General features: G+C 38.0%; 1 protein-coding gene across 2 annotated transcripts; it reads right to left on the bottom strand.

Annotated features, from left to right (window-relative positions):
- Window positions 1–4,392: 4,392 nt before the first annotated feature.
- ccdc39 (coiled-coil domain containing 39) lies at window positions 4,393–15,297 on the bottom strand. Of its 2 annotated transcripts, XM_044366961.1 has the most exons (21): window positions 15,207–15,297; window positions 15,030–15,106; window positions 13,349–13,468; window positions 13,049–13,195; window positions 12,790–12,948; window positions 12,584–12,676; window positions 11,977–12,105; window positions 11,628–11,819; window positions 11,346–11,449; window positions 11,088–11,220; window positions 9,572–9,766; window positions 9,296–9,460; window positions 9,072–9,209; window positions 7,906–8,114; window positions 7,639–7,762; window positions 7,356–7,515; window positions 7,069–7,175; window positions 5,717–5,857; window positions 5,353–5,532; window positions 5,126–5,214; window positions 4,393–4,849 (listed from the first exon to the last, which is right to left on the bottom strand). In XM_044366961.1, exons 2-21 carry the CDS (start codon window positions 15,036–15,038, stop codon window positions 4,681–4,683), a joined length of 2,763 nt encoding a protein of 920 aa, XP_044222896.1. In that variant the 5' UTR covers window positions 15,039–15,106; window positions 15,207–15,297; the 3' UTR covers window positions 4,393–4,680. The 2 variants fall into 2 exon arrangements, with proteins under 2 accessions (XP_044222896.1, XP_044222895.1); XM_044366960.1 differs by having other exon boundaries at window positions 15,030–15,279.
- Window positions 15,298–16,543: the final 1,246 nt, after the last annotated feature.

The raw sequence follows: 16,543 nt of genomic DNA, 5'->3' as shown, positions 1-16,543 counted from the left end.
CAAAGAAAGGCAGTTAAAAGAACAGCATAAAAAATAGATAAATAATATATAAACCCTATATAAAAAATACTATGAATAAATGCACACTGTATTAAAAAAATACACAATAAATTCTTGCACAAAACAAAACAAAAACAACCCAGTGGACCACTGGACTGGTGAAAAACTCTGTATGACAGAGACCTGGAGAGTGAGGGGGGGGTGAAGTAGCTGAATACTAAATCTCAGTCCATATGTTATGTGTTCATGGTGTGAATGATGTGGGGTGGGGGGTGGGGGGTATTTCCTTCCTGCCTTAATGTCCTTTGCAATTATTCTGACAGTGGCTGGAAAAAAGCTGTTGTGGCAGCAGGTCCTGTGAGTGGTGATGCTCTCTGTGGCCTGTGATGTCTCACGTCGTATCCTTGAACAGAGAGTGAGCTGGTTGCTGTAAATCACTGAGGATGCTCTGTGCTTTTCTCCTGCAGCGCTGTGTCTAGAGTGCATCTGTGGTTATGTGTTTGATGACTCTTTGAAGAGATTTCCTCTCAGCCTGGGTGGTGTTTCCAGACCAAACAGTGATGCCGTTGGTGAAAACGCACTCAACGAGTCCTCTGTAGGCCTGGGTGAGGGGCTGACGTCTGAGTCCGCCTTCTTCAGCAAAGCTGCTGCTGTGCTTTCTTCACTGTTGTCACAGAGTTTATGGCCCAGCTCAGGTTTTCTGACATATGAGGGCCTAGAAACACAGCCTGCTCCACCTCAGTCCCCTTGATGGTGAAAGGCTCCTCTTGAAGTCCAGAATTAGTTCTTTGGTTTTCTCTATGTTAAGAACAAGGTCGTTGTCCTCTGCATAAACTATGATTTTGTTTACCTATTCCCTGTATGATGACTCATCTCTACGCTTGATGAGGCAGAGGATGGTCGTGCCATCTGCGTATTTTATAATGATACTGTTGTTCTGGGTGGAAACACAGTCATAAGTGTACAGGGCGTAGAGTTTAGGACTGAGGCAACAGCCCTGGGGGGTTTCTGTGCTGACTGTAAGCCCAGCAGAGACCTTATTTCACACCCTCACCACCTGTGGTCTGTCTGTAAGGAAATGATGTTTATGAAACATGCTTGTTGATTTATCATCATCCTAGTATCATCCTGTAATTCTTATGCAGTGTTGTGAGAATGATCAATTACTTATTCATTATTCTAAATCAATTAATCCATCAAACTTTATTTGTGCTGCACCTTTCATACAGGTTAGTGAAATTCAAAGTGCTTCAGCGATGACAACAAATGTAAACTTTTAACTATTATACTATAAACTACATGAGAAACAAATTATGAATTAATTGATATCATTTATTTAAATTAACTAAATAAAAAATACAAAAAACCTAAACAAATAATATCCATAAAACATCTTAATGAAAAACACGCTGGAGTGTAACTGTTGTAGTAATGACTGCAGTCAATTTAAGTTGTTGTTTTAACACCATGACATTGATTCAGTTCAACTTAAACTGCATTTGTGAAGGAGCAGGACACATCACTGTCCTCAGAGAAATATTTCCTTTTGAAGAGCACAGAGAGGCTTGATGCTATAAACTAAAGAAAATGAAACTGTGCAAACAAAACACATTGATTTAGGTGTTGAGTGGTGTTGAGGTGTCATGAGAGCAGGATGAGGGTGAGTAGCTGAATCAGAGGAACAGGCTCCCTCTACTGGCTGAAAGTGTAACTGTAGAAAAGAGATACAACATGCCTTTGAAAATACTTTGTAATTCTTTATTTTTTTTTTATAATTACCATGATATTTGCAGGTAAATTAATTGTCTCATTGATCTAAAAGGAAAAGTTCTGATGTTTAACCCTGACATCTTCCACTCCCTTTACATTGTATTAATATCGTACATTACATAAACACAAAACATTTTTATTCACTGCATCACACACACACAAACACACACACACACACACACACACGCACACACACAGTCTGTCCTCTTTGATTATCACACAGGCTGATGGTCTGTTTTTCTTCATTGTCCAACATCTCCACTGTAACATTATCCTCCTTTCAATTTCATCTACAGTCTCTTTTGTTAGCAGGCTGTGACAGTTTCTCCTGTTTCTCCTCCCTCGCTCTCGGCTTTAGACTGTGGTCATGTCTCGTCAACATTGTGGTTTCACTGTCAAGCACTTCCTGGCAAGAACAAAGTTGGCTTGAAAAAAAAAGAAAAAAACTAAAAGTCAATATTTGTGTAGCCAAAACCGGTGTTTTATTTATTTATTGATATTAGATGTATTTTTTTCTGCTGATTCATCATGATCTTCTCTTATTTTAAAACAACCTAGTAATCACAGGTTTGAATGTCATATAAGAAAACACAAAACATAACATTGGCAATTAAATCTATCAGTACTGGAAATATACTATGTAATGGTATATATAATAATATACAAATATACCAGTTAAAGTTTATGTACAAAAGATGTGCACAAAGCTGTTACTAATGTTAAATTTAAAGGCACTGGTCTTTAAGTTTATACGTTTTAAATATAAAAATATTGCATATAAAAGAACACATTACTTTTGGGTCTTTTGTACTTAATGGCACACTTGTTTTACACTCACTACAGATTATGTCACTCAGCTTTCAAGCTTAAGTTGTAGACATACAGATGAGATGTTTGAAATCTGTTTTGACACTTCAAATGTGATTCCAGCTGTTCTCATTTTACAGGACCTCTCTTTGATAAATTAAAGCAACGTAAATAAGCATTTGCGTGAATTATCTTCTGATTAACATTTCCACATAGAAACTTTACCTTTTATGAAATTAGAACATTATAAAATCAAGACTTCCTCTATTTCAGTCTCTTTATCAAAGACCAATTAAGACTCATATTTTGTCCTGGTTTCATTTTGTCTCATTCATATAAATCCATTTCACAGATAAAAATCATTAACAAATATCACACAGTCTTTCTCTAGCAGTTAAAAAAAAAAAAAAAAAGGATACATAAATTAACTCCAGTGAGGCTGCTGATTATCCTCTTAAAAATCAAATGTTACCAAACACACAGAGCTGTGTGAGCTGTGGCGCTTTCAGACTTTGGTGATGCTCCTGACAGTTAAAGTGAAATCCAGATCTGGTTTGAGTTGCTGGATGATGTCATAGAGCTGAAAGACATAAATCATTTTAAATGGATCGTATTCAGATCCTGGGCCACAGTATGATATTAGATTGTGAACAGCACATGTTACATTAGATAGAAAAAAAACCTGAACTTTTTAAATGAATGACTGGTGAGTTACCTTTTTTAAATCTGGAGCGACTGTTGTTTCATTTAGCTCACGATAGGACTGAACAGCTGTCTGAAGGATTGCTACAACTGTGGGAAAACATTTAAAACCATCAACATCACGCTCGATTTCAAGCTGAATTATATTCTGTGTGAAAGTTTAAAATGAACTTACCATTATCCGATGTATCAGTTGAGGGCAGGACAGATGTTACCTGGAATGGTTGTGTGAAAGAAGTAGTTGTCATGGTTGACATCGACGTGGTAGAGGAGGGAAAGGACGCTGGGGAAACATTTAAAATGAATTAGATGACATTTGTAATCTAGAGCTTGACTTTTTCTTTTGAGTGAATGTTTTATTTCACTCCTTGAAAAACTTTCTTTCAGCTGTATTCACAAGTCCCATCACAAAAGGACATCTGCAGATATTCTACTAAAAACTTAGACATTCAAGAGATTTACTTACAGTATACATATTTTTAAAAAAAGAATCTCCTTTAACTTTTCCAATGATTTCTGTCTGTGTACTTACTTGTCTGTGCAGTACACGAGACCAAACACGCAGCAAACAGGATCAGCAGCAGCATGTTGAAGCTTTATTTCAGAAGAGAGAATCTGTTGTGGGAAAGTATTCAGTCTGCTGTAACTGAGCCTCTGGCTACTTTTGTTCTGTATAAGGAAGTGACACCCTCATTAAGGTGTGGCATAAAAACACCAGTAATACATCATTTCTTCCAATGCAGTGACCCAAGTCGGTAACTATAGTCTAAACAAAACACAGTGAAATATGAGAAGGCACTGCATCTTTTCAGCTTCTGAGTTGTTATTTGCTTTATTATAAACCTGGTGGACGTCAAAGTCCACCACTAGTTAAGTAGTCAAAAACATTTTTGGAATCCCACAACACCACAATAGTGCAAAACTATTTCCTAACCTGTAAATTATCCAGAGATCATCCATCTCGGAAAATTTTGAGGGAGAAAAATCATGGCAACTAATGCTGATATATGCCTACAATAGTTCCATGATTTTCTCCTACTTTTTATTAAGAAGTCTTTGAGCCAAAACTGGAAAAAAAAAAAAAAAAAAAACAAGAACAGAAAAAAACAAGGATTGTGTTTTTTCTTTTATTGAAAGGGGAAAATATCTGCTCAGATTGTTACTGTCACAAACTACAGTCTATCTACACAGTGAGGGCACATCAAATCAAATCAGGCTACATTCGATTTACATAAATAAATATAACAGCAGAGTAAAGTGAAGAAAGTCTACAAATAACACAAATCAAAACACACATTCCAGCACTTTATCCATCCTGTGATGAAAAAGTGATTCAGTGCAACTACAACTAACTATAAGTAACTATAAAGCTCAGCAGCCATCAGTCAGCAGAGCAGCACATTAAGGGTTCTTTAACTTGCTGCTGGTGCTGCTTGCAGAACTGGAGCGTTTGGAGGTGGAGGGAGGAGGGGAGGTTACAGGTAGATCCAGGCCCAGTTCCACAGTCTTCAGTACGGGGGAATGAGACGCAGAGGACCTGGGGCTGCTGCTGGCTGAAGATGTGGAACACCTGCAGCACAGAGAACAATACCTTCATATAGTGGCAGAAATAAAACTAAAAACCTCTAATCTTCTCTGTGAAAAAAGGTACACAGAAACGTGATTGTTTTATTTATGCAGAGAATGACTAGTGAACGTCTTTTTAAGGAAATGCATTGCTTGACAATCAAAGCGTGGAGTGTCCCAGTGAAGGCCTCAGATAACTGGTTATGTCGCATAAACAAAAGTTTTATTAATGTACTTTAGTATATAGTTTGTTACAAATGTGAGCTAGGAGCTGTCTGACCTGAGAGAGGCAGAGCTGCGAGTAGAGCTCGTCTTGGAGCTTCGTTGGCTGCTAGGAGTGGAGGACGGAGACGGAAGAGACAGATTGGCCTGAGAGAGACAGCACAATAATCCACTTTAACACTGGAAACTCTTCATATTTTCACTTCAGAAAATCCCCTGAATGATTCCACTGAAAGTAAATCACTGTCTCTTAAGGCTAAATGCTTCATGAATCTTGTTTTATACCTGCAGGAAGTATTTCTCCAGCACTGATCTGAGGTCTGGTTTGTCCTCCATGGCCTCATTCAGCATCTTGTCAACACTCTTGTTGAATTCTTTCAGCTGCCTCAGCTTGATGTCCTTCTCCTCAAAAGTCTCTGCTTTGGTTTGGTTTGCTGAGCGGATCTCTTTGGTCAGTTTGGAGCACTAGTAAATAGTAGAGTAATGCAAAAGTGAAATATGATAATGTCACCTGCTAATAAATGTTTGTATCGCTGGATACCTTTTGTGCCAAAACAGTGTAAAGAAATCAGGATGATATCCAAGCAATTTACTTGAGAAGAAAGTATCAAATGTGTGCAGGAAAAGTGGTGGGGGGTGAACATCAAACCTGTTTTGTGGCTCTGTCAATTTTCTCTTGCTGAGAGGCGATTTCTTTGTTCAGTTTGCTGATGAGTGTCTGTTTGTGTTCTATCTTATCTTTCTCCATCTGCTCCTCTTGCAGCAGACTCTCTAGTGTATTGTTCATGTCCTGGAAACGGAGAGCAGTTGTCAAAAACACACACACACAACACAAAAGCAAAGGCATAGAGGCGTGCAAACACATACACACCAGTTCATGCCAGGTTAGTTTGACTGGATGACTCAGATAGACAGAGTAGTTGAGCAAGTTTTTTTAAATTTTTTTTTTTATACCAATTATTCTATGAGGGACTCAACTAAATATTACAATAAGTCATAATAGTGAGGGGAAATAAGAATGGAGGACAAGTGAACACAGGAATGAAGACAGAGTGCCTTATAAAAGGAAAAAAAATAGTTTGGAGTATACAATGCAGGAAATGCTGAAGATAATTTCCTAGTATTATTATAGTATCATGCTATATTAAGATAGCTCTCAAGAGACAAAAACATTCATGCTGCAACTGAGCTGGATTGTCATGAATTTTAAAAAAAAAAAAAACAGTATGAGCACACTTCTTCCTGCGTGTATAACATGACTATTTATATTTGTTGCTTCAACCCATATATAATGCTGAACAAGAGTCTTAGTCTTGGTTTGTTAGCATGCTAACATTTGCTAATTAGCACTAAACACAATTGAGGCTGATAGGAATGTCATTAGTTTTACAGGTATTTGATCATAAAACTAAATATTGAACCATTTAAAATTTAAAAAAGACCTGATGGTGGCAGAAGATGAAAAATTAAGTTATTACGATTCATCCTGAGGGGGACATGAGTGTCTGTACCAGATTTCATGGCAATCCATTGAATAGTTGTTGAGATATTTTACTCTGAACCACAAATATTGACCTCATGGTGGCGCCAGAGGAGAAGTCAGGGGATCACCAGAGTTATGAGGATTCATCCTTTAGAAACCACAAATCTGTACAAACATTCTGTGTTGTTTCATCCGATAGTTGATTGACAGATCAACATTATTGTCATGCCACCAGCGCAGGTAAGAATCCATTATATGAGCTGAGTTATTTTGTTTTTATGTGAGCTCAATTACTGTCAAAACTGTCATTATATAAAGCAGGTTGACTATTACACTAATTGGCAACAGTAAAAGGAAAGAGAAACAAATGTGACAAATTCTTGACAATTGGCCGACCTTTGGAGGAAGTATTCTAAACACACAAACAAGTTACGTCTCTGAATATTATAATGGGGTATGTAATTAAGGATGACATATGCAGTACTCTGCTCAGCACTATGGCTATAAATAGAAATAACCTGCAAGTCCTGTTGGAACTCTTGGACCAGTTTCTTCTTGTAATTGAGCATGTCTTCAGCGACCCCCAACTGCTCTTCCAGCTTCTGCTTTTCCTGGTACTCTGGACCTGAAACAAACAGAACTCAAGAATGAGAAATCAGTTTCCATTTGAAATTTTGTGCTATCTTTCAAAATAGATAAATGAAAAATTAATGAATGAATAACTAATTGGAGAGATTTTTCATCTTTCTCAAAAGGACAGGAAGCCAGCTGGGTTGTTTCATTCAGTCCACCTCGTCATACGTACTGGATTCACTGACTCTGTTGAGGGATTTGCGAAATGCAGAGTTACTGTTGTTGAACAATTGAATAGTGTTCTCCAGAGCTCGATTTTCCAGCGCCATCTTGCTGATTCTGGCATCCAGACTGTCTCCCTTCTGCCTGAGCTCCTCTCTCTCTTGTGCAGCCTGGTGAAAAGCACACAGCGGTGATTCAAAATGCTAGTGCGTAACAGACGAACAAATGTAACCTTGTTCTACTTTAACAGGCTCTGTTTGTGACACCTGATGGTGTGTTTGAGGTCCTCTCACCTTTGTGATGTAGTAAGCCTGCGATTTCTCCTCCTCCCCCTCAGGAGCTGCCAGTAAAAGGGTCACGACCTCGAAACGTTTTTTCATCATGTCAATCTTGGACAGTTTCTCGTTCAATTCAGCACTGACAGATAATCAAAGTTAAATGAAATTATCCTTTTTTTTCAAAATTAAATGAAACAAAACTGAAAGAAAAGTTAGAGCTGTTTGAACATTTCGTCAAGGCTCCAGGAAAGTGAGATTTGGGGTCACGGCTGAGGTTTTTACCTGAGTTTCTGCCTCTCCTGCTCGCTGATCTTCAGCTGCTGGCTGAGCATTTCTCTGTAGACTTTGATCTCATCCTCCCGCTCTTTTATGGCTTTCTGCAGGTCTTGTTTCCTCCTCTCCAAAGACAGCATGCTGTCCGCCTTGTTGTACAGCAGATCCCTCATACGCTTGACCTCTATCTTCAGGATGTTGTGCTCCACCATGTTGTCCTGACGGGGGACAGGTGAGGTCAGCAACATACAGTATGTGTTTGCAGGGGTTTGTTATATATGCAGTTGGTGAATTTTTTCAGATACATTACATAATATCTGCTGTTCATTTATTTATTTATTTTTTATGTGAAACCCTTCTGACGTCATCAGTTGATTGATAGTCAATAACTTCCGTCAGCTATTCCACCAACTTTTAGGTGTATTTTTTCTGCATCTATTTCCATGTGCTTAAAGACAAAGGAAGGTTTTCATCACAGCTCTTTTAGATGCATTAGAAGCAGATCTTTTAACTTTGTATGAAAGTGATGTGTGGAATGTATGTAGTTCATTGTAGTGGTAGGGAAAACCAAAAAATCACTAAACTACTGTGGTGTCTTTACTGTATGTACAGCTGATTCCTGTAAATAAGTGCTGGCATGTTTGTGTTAACTTGTCAAAGGGGAAGAATTAGAGTTACAATTAAAGATTATTCAATTATCTACTGATTACTTTTTCATTTAGTCTATAAAATGTCAAAATGTTAATATCTCAAGTGCTGAAACGTCAATTATTGATTTTTAAGTTTAAAATTAAGCAAAAATCCCAAACAAATGCTAGATGTCTGCTGTTTTACATCACTATAACCTGAAAATCTTTGAGATTTGGACTGTTGGTCTGACAAAATCAGACATCTGAAAACGGCCACAGCTCTGGGAAACTGTGACAAAGATTTTGCTCTATTTTCTGGATGAATCGAATAATAAAAAATGTAGTGTCTGTAGTACAGTGATGTGAAAGATAAAATGTTCTAACAGTTGAGAAGCTGTAACCACTTAATGTTTTCTGTCAATAAACTCCCAAGATAGATATAATTTCCCAAGAAACACTTAATCTCCTCAACACAATTTGAACGCAGGAAGACCATCAGATTTTCATTCTCAATTCATGATACCTGCCATGACATCAGTTAGTTACCTGTTTCTTGACCCTGAGACTCTTCAGGTCCTTTTCATTGGTGTTTTGAAGCGCAATTAGCTCCTTTACTTTGCCAGTCAGATCTCTCTTCTGAACTCCTGATTTCTCCATCTCTTTCCTCAAATAGCGAATATCATCCTGTCCGAGACAAAGATACATGTGAGATGGGATTATTTGTGAAAAATGCAGAAGAGTACACTGAGGTAACAAACATGCAGTCTGACCTCAGACTCCTTGAGCGTGTTAGTAAGCATTTTGGCCGTCTTCTTCTTCCCATCTAGGGCCTCAGTCAGCTCAGCGATCTTCGTTTCTATCACTAGTTTTTCATCTAAGTGAACATCACCTTGCAGCCGTGCCAGTTTTCTACCCAGGCACACGATCTGGGAGTCCTACACAAGGTGGATAAGTGAAAGGAAAAATCTGAATACATGTATGAGAAAGCTGTGTAGTGTAGCTGTAAATGGGCACATTTTTGCGTGCATGTTTTTTGGTAAGCGTGCCTGTCCACTCATGGTCATCTGCTGTCTAATTAACTCCTTCTCCAGTTTCCTGAGTTGACTGTCCAGACCGGTGATGGTGGATTTGCTCCTTGACACATGGGCAATAGAATCCTTCTCTTTTGTCTTGACGGCCTGTAAATGCTCTTTGCGACGATACAGCTCCTCCCTGCAGTCATGCAGCTGGATGTCCAGCTCCTATTGAAAGGCACAAAACAGGGTTACACAGTATATAGTTTACAGTATCACAGCGCAAGGCTATGTCATTTTCTTATTAGTGCATTTTGAGCTCAAACTGCAAATGAATAACAGCCTCTAGAATCACTGACAATGTCTATCAAGGTTATAGGTTTAGTTTCCAGAGTGCGGGACACACAATGAATTGAAAGTGTTCAACAGAAAATCTTCTATTTCTTGTATTTATATCAATATTAAATCAATCTAGCAAATATTACCTTACCACATGACAGTGCAATAAAAAAATGTAATGACATTTGCTATATAGCAATGGATAAAATTGTATTTAGTTTTACTGGTAGATATTTTTCACATTTACGCTTATCTTTGATTGAAGTTCACTTCTAGAGGTTTTTTGTTCGCTTTTTTGGGGGGGAGAATATTAACTGTAAATAGCAATATGTTTGTTTGTTTGTTTGTTTTTCCCTGAATAGTTGGTGTAGCTCTTCATCTCAGGCCACATGCAGAACCAATAACCTCCACCTGTAGCCTGTGAGGTGAAACCCAGGGCAAACCCCCCCCAAACAAACAAGAAAAAACACTTACAGCTGCACATTAAAGATGCAGTGTGTAGAATTTAGGTGCATCTAGAACAGACTTGGCTGAAATGGAATATAATATCCATAAGTATGTTTTAATTAGTGTCTAATCACCTGAAAATAAGAATCATATCACTGCTAGATGCCACTAAATCCAACACACTGCACCTTTAAGATTATTGCTGTGAATGCATGGTAATAACTGAATGGTACCTAATCAAATGTATTTTTAAACTTTTATCAAGTGATGTAATCTAGATTACAGCTACTGGACATGATGATGTTCAAAACCATTTTAGTGAGTAAATCACTCTTAAACTGTAAAAGTGAGGTGGACCCGCCCTCCATCCCTAGTGGAAAATACACCCTTCGCACTTTGGGGTAAAAAAAAGGACACTTTTACTCTATTTCATCTCTATAATTGTACAACTCTAATGTTAAAACTGCATTTGAAGTTTGTATCTCTTCCTCATGCATGACGTTACCATATCAGGTTGCAAAATAAGATTAAACTAAGATGCTGTAGAGAGACACTATTTACTTAAATTTGATTTTGCAGGTGTCCTGATGTCTTAAAATTTATGACAAAACAAACCAAGCTATAAGCAAAAATGATAATGAAAAATTTTATTGAGACGCAAAAGGTTCCTGAGATGAACAACTGAAAATAAAGGTTAAGTTAAGACATGTACTGTATGTTCTCTTCCTGTCATAGCACATTAATAGTTTGTGTGGCTGCTCACCTTGATGTCCTGCTCCTCTTCCTTGAGGAACTGGTCCATCTGGGCGGCTCGCTCCTCTTCATTATGGGAAGTCTGTGTCACAACTTTCAACTTCTCCTCCAGCGCAGCATTGTAGGTCCCGGCCTGCTTGAGTCTTCAACGCACACACACACACACACACACACACGCAAACGCATTGATAAATAGTCAGTTAGCTTGTATATTAAAGCACTACAGCAGTTACTTATTGATGAAGACATATTGTAAGATTTCACCGACTTGTCATTGTTATCCTGGATGTCTTTCTTCATCCTGGACATGTGGGACGTCACAGAGTCCACATCAGAGGTTGCTCTGTCCAGTGAGCATTTGCAACTATCCAGCTGTGGACACGAGAATCAAGTCAATCACTCTTACAAGATAAAGCTGGATTATAGATGAGGTTTCTGATTGATTAACATCCTTTGAACACACATTCAGCTACATCCATGACTGAAAATATTTGTTAACATGATTCTCTAGTGACTAGTTTTTCACGTTGAGCTGCTCAGAGATGCTGACCTCATCCTTCAGCCTGCTGCAGTTATTCTCCTGCTCCTTCAGATCTTGCTGCAGTTTTGCAGCCTGTCGGTTGGTTACAGCTATCTTCCTCTCAGTTTCCTTGTTGTTGTTCCTCTGAGTGTCAAGCAAGTGCTTCCTCTCTGTAATGGTGGCATTCCTTTCCCTGATATTCTGGTTGGCTTGGGCAAGTTGCTAGAATGACGAAGGAACGAGAGAGGAATACAAACCTTTGGTGTTACTCAAACTGTACCGTTCTGTGTGTTTTCACATATTGGTGTCTTTTATTGTTAAGGACGTCTTTGGTTTGAGTCAGCATGTCTGCCGTAATAGGCAGCACTGTAATGTTTACCAGCGCACACTGCTGCATCTCAGTGTCTCGTTGCTTCATATGCTTGATGGTGTTTTCCCACTGGTGGATGAGCTGCTGTGTTTCCAGGTGGGCCTGCTGCAAATTCTCTGTAGTCTTGTCCAAAGCAATCTGACAGGAAAGCAGAAGAAAAAAGTTGTTCTCTGCGACACCCCGTGGTTAACAGATTTCAAAATACCTCCCACAGGAGTGATATCAAGAACATGGTGTAAAGCCTAATTTATATTTAAGCAATTAAATGTCATCTGACATGCTGTGAGACATAAACATTGCAAAGCCAAATGTTTTGATGTCAAAACAACATAAATTATTCTGAAACAATAATCTGCCTGGTGCCAGTTGCATGGTGATTAATGTTTATATCAATGCAATGGACCTCAAATTGGTTAGCAGACATCAATTTCAAATTTCTATTTCCCTTTTCTGCCTGACAAGTGAGTATTTTTGTATGGTTTTTCTATTTAGGGGACATAAAGACAACCTTCTTGTCTTCCTTCATCCACTCATGTGAAAATTTCTTCTTTAAAATATCTGCGCTCAGCAAGAATCAGCCATATACACAGCGAGAACATGTGTTTTCTTACAGTACCTGCGCAGATAAAGTCTCAGTCAATTCCTTGTCGAGTGCTTTGCGCTTTTCACTGGCCTCCAGAGTCTTCTTCTCTATCGCCAGAGTGAGTGACTGTACCAAGATAGATTATAAAGCTCAGTATGAGTCACAGTGAGCAAGTAACAGCAGCTCAGTTTGCATGTAATGGCTGCTGCAGATCTATGTACAGGTGTTTTTCTCATTACCTTGATCCTCTGCTCATCTTGCTGGGCGTACTTGATGATGGCCATCGTGTCCTCATCTTTGCGTTGTGACTCCTCTAAAAAAGCATTCATGGTCTGCTGGTCCCAGTTCATCTGGTTCCTAAATTCCTCTAGCTTCTGTTTGGCCTTGAAGATATGGTTCTGAGGATATGAACAAAAGTTAAGTTGCACATTTTGGCACCAACAGTTACTGTATAGCTGATTCTATAGTTAAGGTATACATGCTGTGGATGTTATAGACCTCTAGCATGTTTCTCCTCTCTGCTAAAGATCTGAGCTTGTTGTCAATCTTAGCAGTCTCCTGTGCCAGGCGACCTGACTCTCTCTCTGCGAGAGCTGTGAAGTGCATTTCCATCTCTTCTTCTCTTTCCTTGGCCTTGCACAGAGCCTATGTGCAGAAAAATCAAAATGAGAAATGAACAGCACAGCCTGACACTGTAATCTGGTGTTTACTATCCACTATTCAAGTAAACTCTGCAAGCTTATTAACATATCATTTTCAGACACATACAGTACATAAAGATAAAGTTTTGTTCTGTACCTTAGTATTTTCCAGCTCCTGTTTGGCATTTTTGAGGAATTCAGTGAAGATCTGCATTTGATCTTTGTTTTTCTCCAATTTGATATCCAGTTGCACCATCTCTTTTTCTTTCTTATGAATCTGTAGTTGAAATCACAAGCGTACAATATGTGATCATCTGCAGCATGTTTGTTCTTGTGAGACGTCTCAAAATGTTGTCACTACATGCAGTTACAAACATTTTGTGATCAGATATGGATTTATCATTTATCCAGAACACTTTGTCAGTTGTCCACTGTGTATTCACGTAAAACTTTTAACTTTTAAACCCAGGTATTTGGCCATGTTGCGTACTTTTCAAACAGGCAAAACTGAACATGCATTAGTTCATTACAAAATAACTGAGACACATGACTGCTAGAAATATAGAGAGAATCACCCAGTAATTAGAAATAAACAAACTATACAATGGTATAGTTAAGTTCAAGCCCCTGAGTCATGTGATCTAATTTCTTAATGCTGAATTATGTTCAATATATTTCTAAGAAACAAACTACATTTCATATACCATATCAATCAGTGATGGAAAGTAACTAAGTACATTTACTCAAGTTATGTACTTAAGTACAATTTTGAGGTACTTGTATTTTACTTGAGTATTTCCATTTAATGCTACTTTATATTTCCACTCCACTACATTTCAGAGGGAAATATTGTACTTTCTATTCCACTACATTTATTTGACAGTTTTAGTTTTCAGATGAAGATTTGACACAATGGATAATATAACAAGCTTTTAAAATACAACACATTGTTATAAGATGAAACCAGTGGTTTACAACCTTTTTGGCTTTAGACGTCTTACAAAAAGCAGTGTGTAGTCGGGTCACATTTCAGATGTCTATGAGTTGTTAACAGCTCCACCAAATAATGATTTTTCCCTCTAAACTTCTCACATGGTTTCATTTCAATAAATATTCAAATGATCCAATATTTCACCAAAAATCAAAGATTAGTGAGAAAGTCCAAAAACTGAAAACATTGATTTGTGTATCAGAACTTTGTTTTCTCTTCTTTTCTCTCCCATTAATCATCTCACAACCCCTCAGATTTATCTGGTGACCCTTTGGAGGGGCCCGACCCCTAGGTTGGGAACCACTGGACTAAACTAGCTAAGTGTACATACAGTAGTTGAAACTAGCTCCACCTCCAGCAGCTACAACAGTATCATGTTGCTTACACACTGATGCTTCAGCATTAATAATCTAATGATGTCATACATAATAATATGTCAGTCAGAGGAACCAAATCACTACTTTTACTGCAATACTTTAACTACATCAAGCTGATAATACTGTACTTTAACTTAAGTAGGATTTTTCATGCAGGACATTTACTTGCAATGGAGTATTTTTTACATCGCTGTATTGGTACTTTAACTTAAGTAAAGGATCTGAATACTTCGTCCATCTCTGATATCGATGCAGTAATATTCTTAGATTTGAGTCCTTGGGTCACATGACCTTAAAACTACTGATTTTTATCCTTTGAAAAGTAGCTTTTACATACTATTTATATGTATTATGCCATATGACTGAACTGATAGGCCATTTTCATAAAGTGTACTCCCTGACAATTACCAGAATTAACCATTTTATCATTGGTGTAATGAACAAATACTGGTTAACTTCCCCACACTCACCTCTTCCATCAGAGCCTTGTTTTCAGCGTTCAGCTCGGGGATGGCAAAGCGCTCATCCCAGATGATCTCAGATAAATCTGCAGACATTTTACACCACCGCTTAACTCAATAAAACAACAGAAGAATAAATCTGAAGTGATATTTTGTTCCGCTACAATATTATCAGCTCCCGCTCACGGTTTCTCCCTCCAGTTTGTGGTGTCTGTTGTCAGTCGCCCTTAGCAACCACACGTTGTCACCAGTGGGAGGCAGCGCGAGGCCGTCACAGGAAGTGCCGTGAACGTCTCAAATCAGCTTAAAAATGTACAAAAATAAAACAGCATTCAAATAATATTCAGTGAAATATTATAAAATAAATACAGGCATATAAACAGAGGCGGGCTCAGGCTGTCTGAGACAAAATATAAAGGGCCCCTGATACATTCAATGGCCCCCATCAGCAGAGAACAATGATACATGGCTGGTAAAAAGGCTACATTCCCAATTAAGATGAACATTTTATAGGGTGACTCAGAATATAAGGAAACAATATCTCTGTGTTAAAAAGGATTTACTTTGCAAACATTTACTTTGCAAACATCTCTGTAGTAAAATACAGGGAATGGGTAACATTTTAATGTTTATTTCTCAAACACATCTGTAGTAAAATCATCAAACTATTAACATTTTGAGAATTAGCTGTTTTGAGCATCTTGTCAGGGAAGCAAGCTTGGTGAAGTCAAAGGAGAAATCTTTTGGCCATGAGTTTGTAAATGTTAATGACCTTGTGGTAAATTGGGACGTTGCTCTCAATGGACAAAGGCAGAAGATCTGAGAGTGTCTGTTTCTAAGCTCAGTCTTGACCAGCTTCAGTTTGGAGAATGATCAGTCGACTGATGCAGTATTCTCTGGCAATGTAACATATATTTGGAGGAGTTTTGTCTGTTAGCAGGGCTACTCAAAAGGTTCCCTTCCAGATTTCATGACAGGATACATTTTTAAACTTTTTAACATGCCTAGGCACAGGTTTTATCTCTTCTAGGCATCCCATCTAATTGCTAATGGCTAATGCAAACACACCTTTATCTCTCTCATCTTCTCCCTTTGTATTGTCTTCAGTTTTCTGTCTCTTCTTGGCATTTTGTCATTATAGAATAACCCAATGCTAATCTCCCCCTCTATAAGTGCAAGGTAATAAAAGCTTAAGGGTTGTAACTGCATTTTCAGAAAAGAATACTCTGATTTCCTTTTAGGGTTTTACTACATCACAAGGTTGATTTCCAGTTTGTACCAAATATTTAGTATAGAGATGGCTAAGTATGTATCTAGCTAGCGACTATCCATCTAGCATATTGTTTAGGAAGTTATAGAGCGTTGGACAGGCCTAAACATAAAACCAACTTTAAAAATACAGTATACATACATTAGTAATGCATCCTTAATAATATTTAATTCATACACTTGTTTTAATTAAAAAATGTGACCTATGTCACAAATTAGTGGTAGGATGAAGGTACAGCTTAGACTGCACTGAC

Source organism: Thunnus albacares, chromosome 12 (assembly GCF_914725855.1).
Source record: "Thunnus albacares chromosome 12, fThuAlb1.1, whole genome shotgun sequence".
Taxonomy (NCBI): domain Eukaryota; kingdom Metazoa; phylum Chordata; class Actinopteri; order Scombriformes; family Scombridae; genus Thunnus; species Thunnus albacares.
Note: the sequence above shows the minus strand (reverse complement) of the source record. Positions and strands in the feature narration are given on the sequence as shown.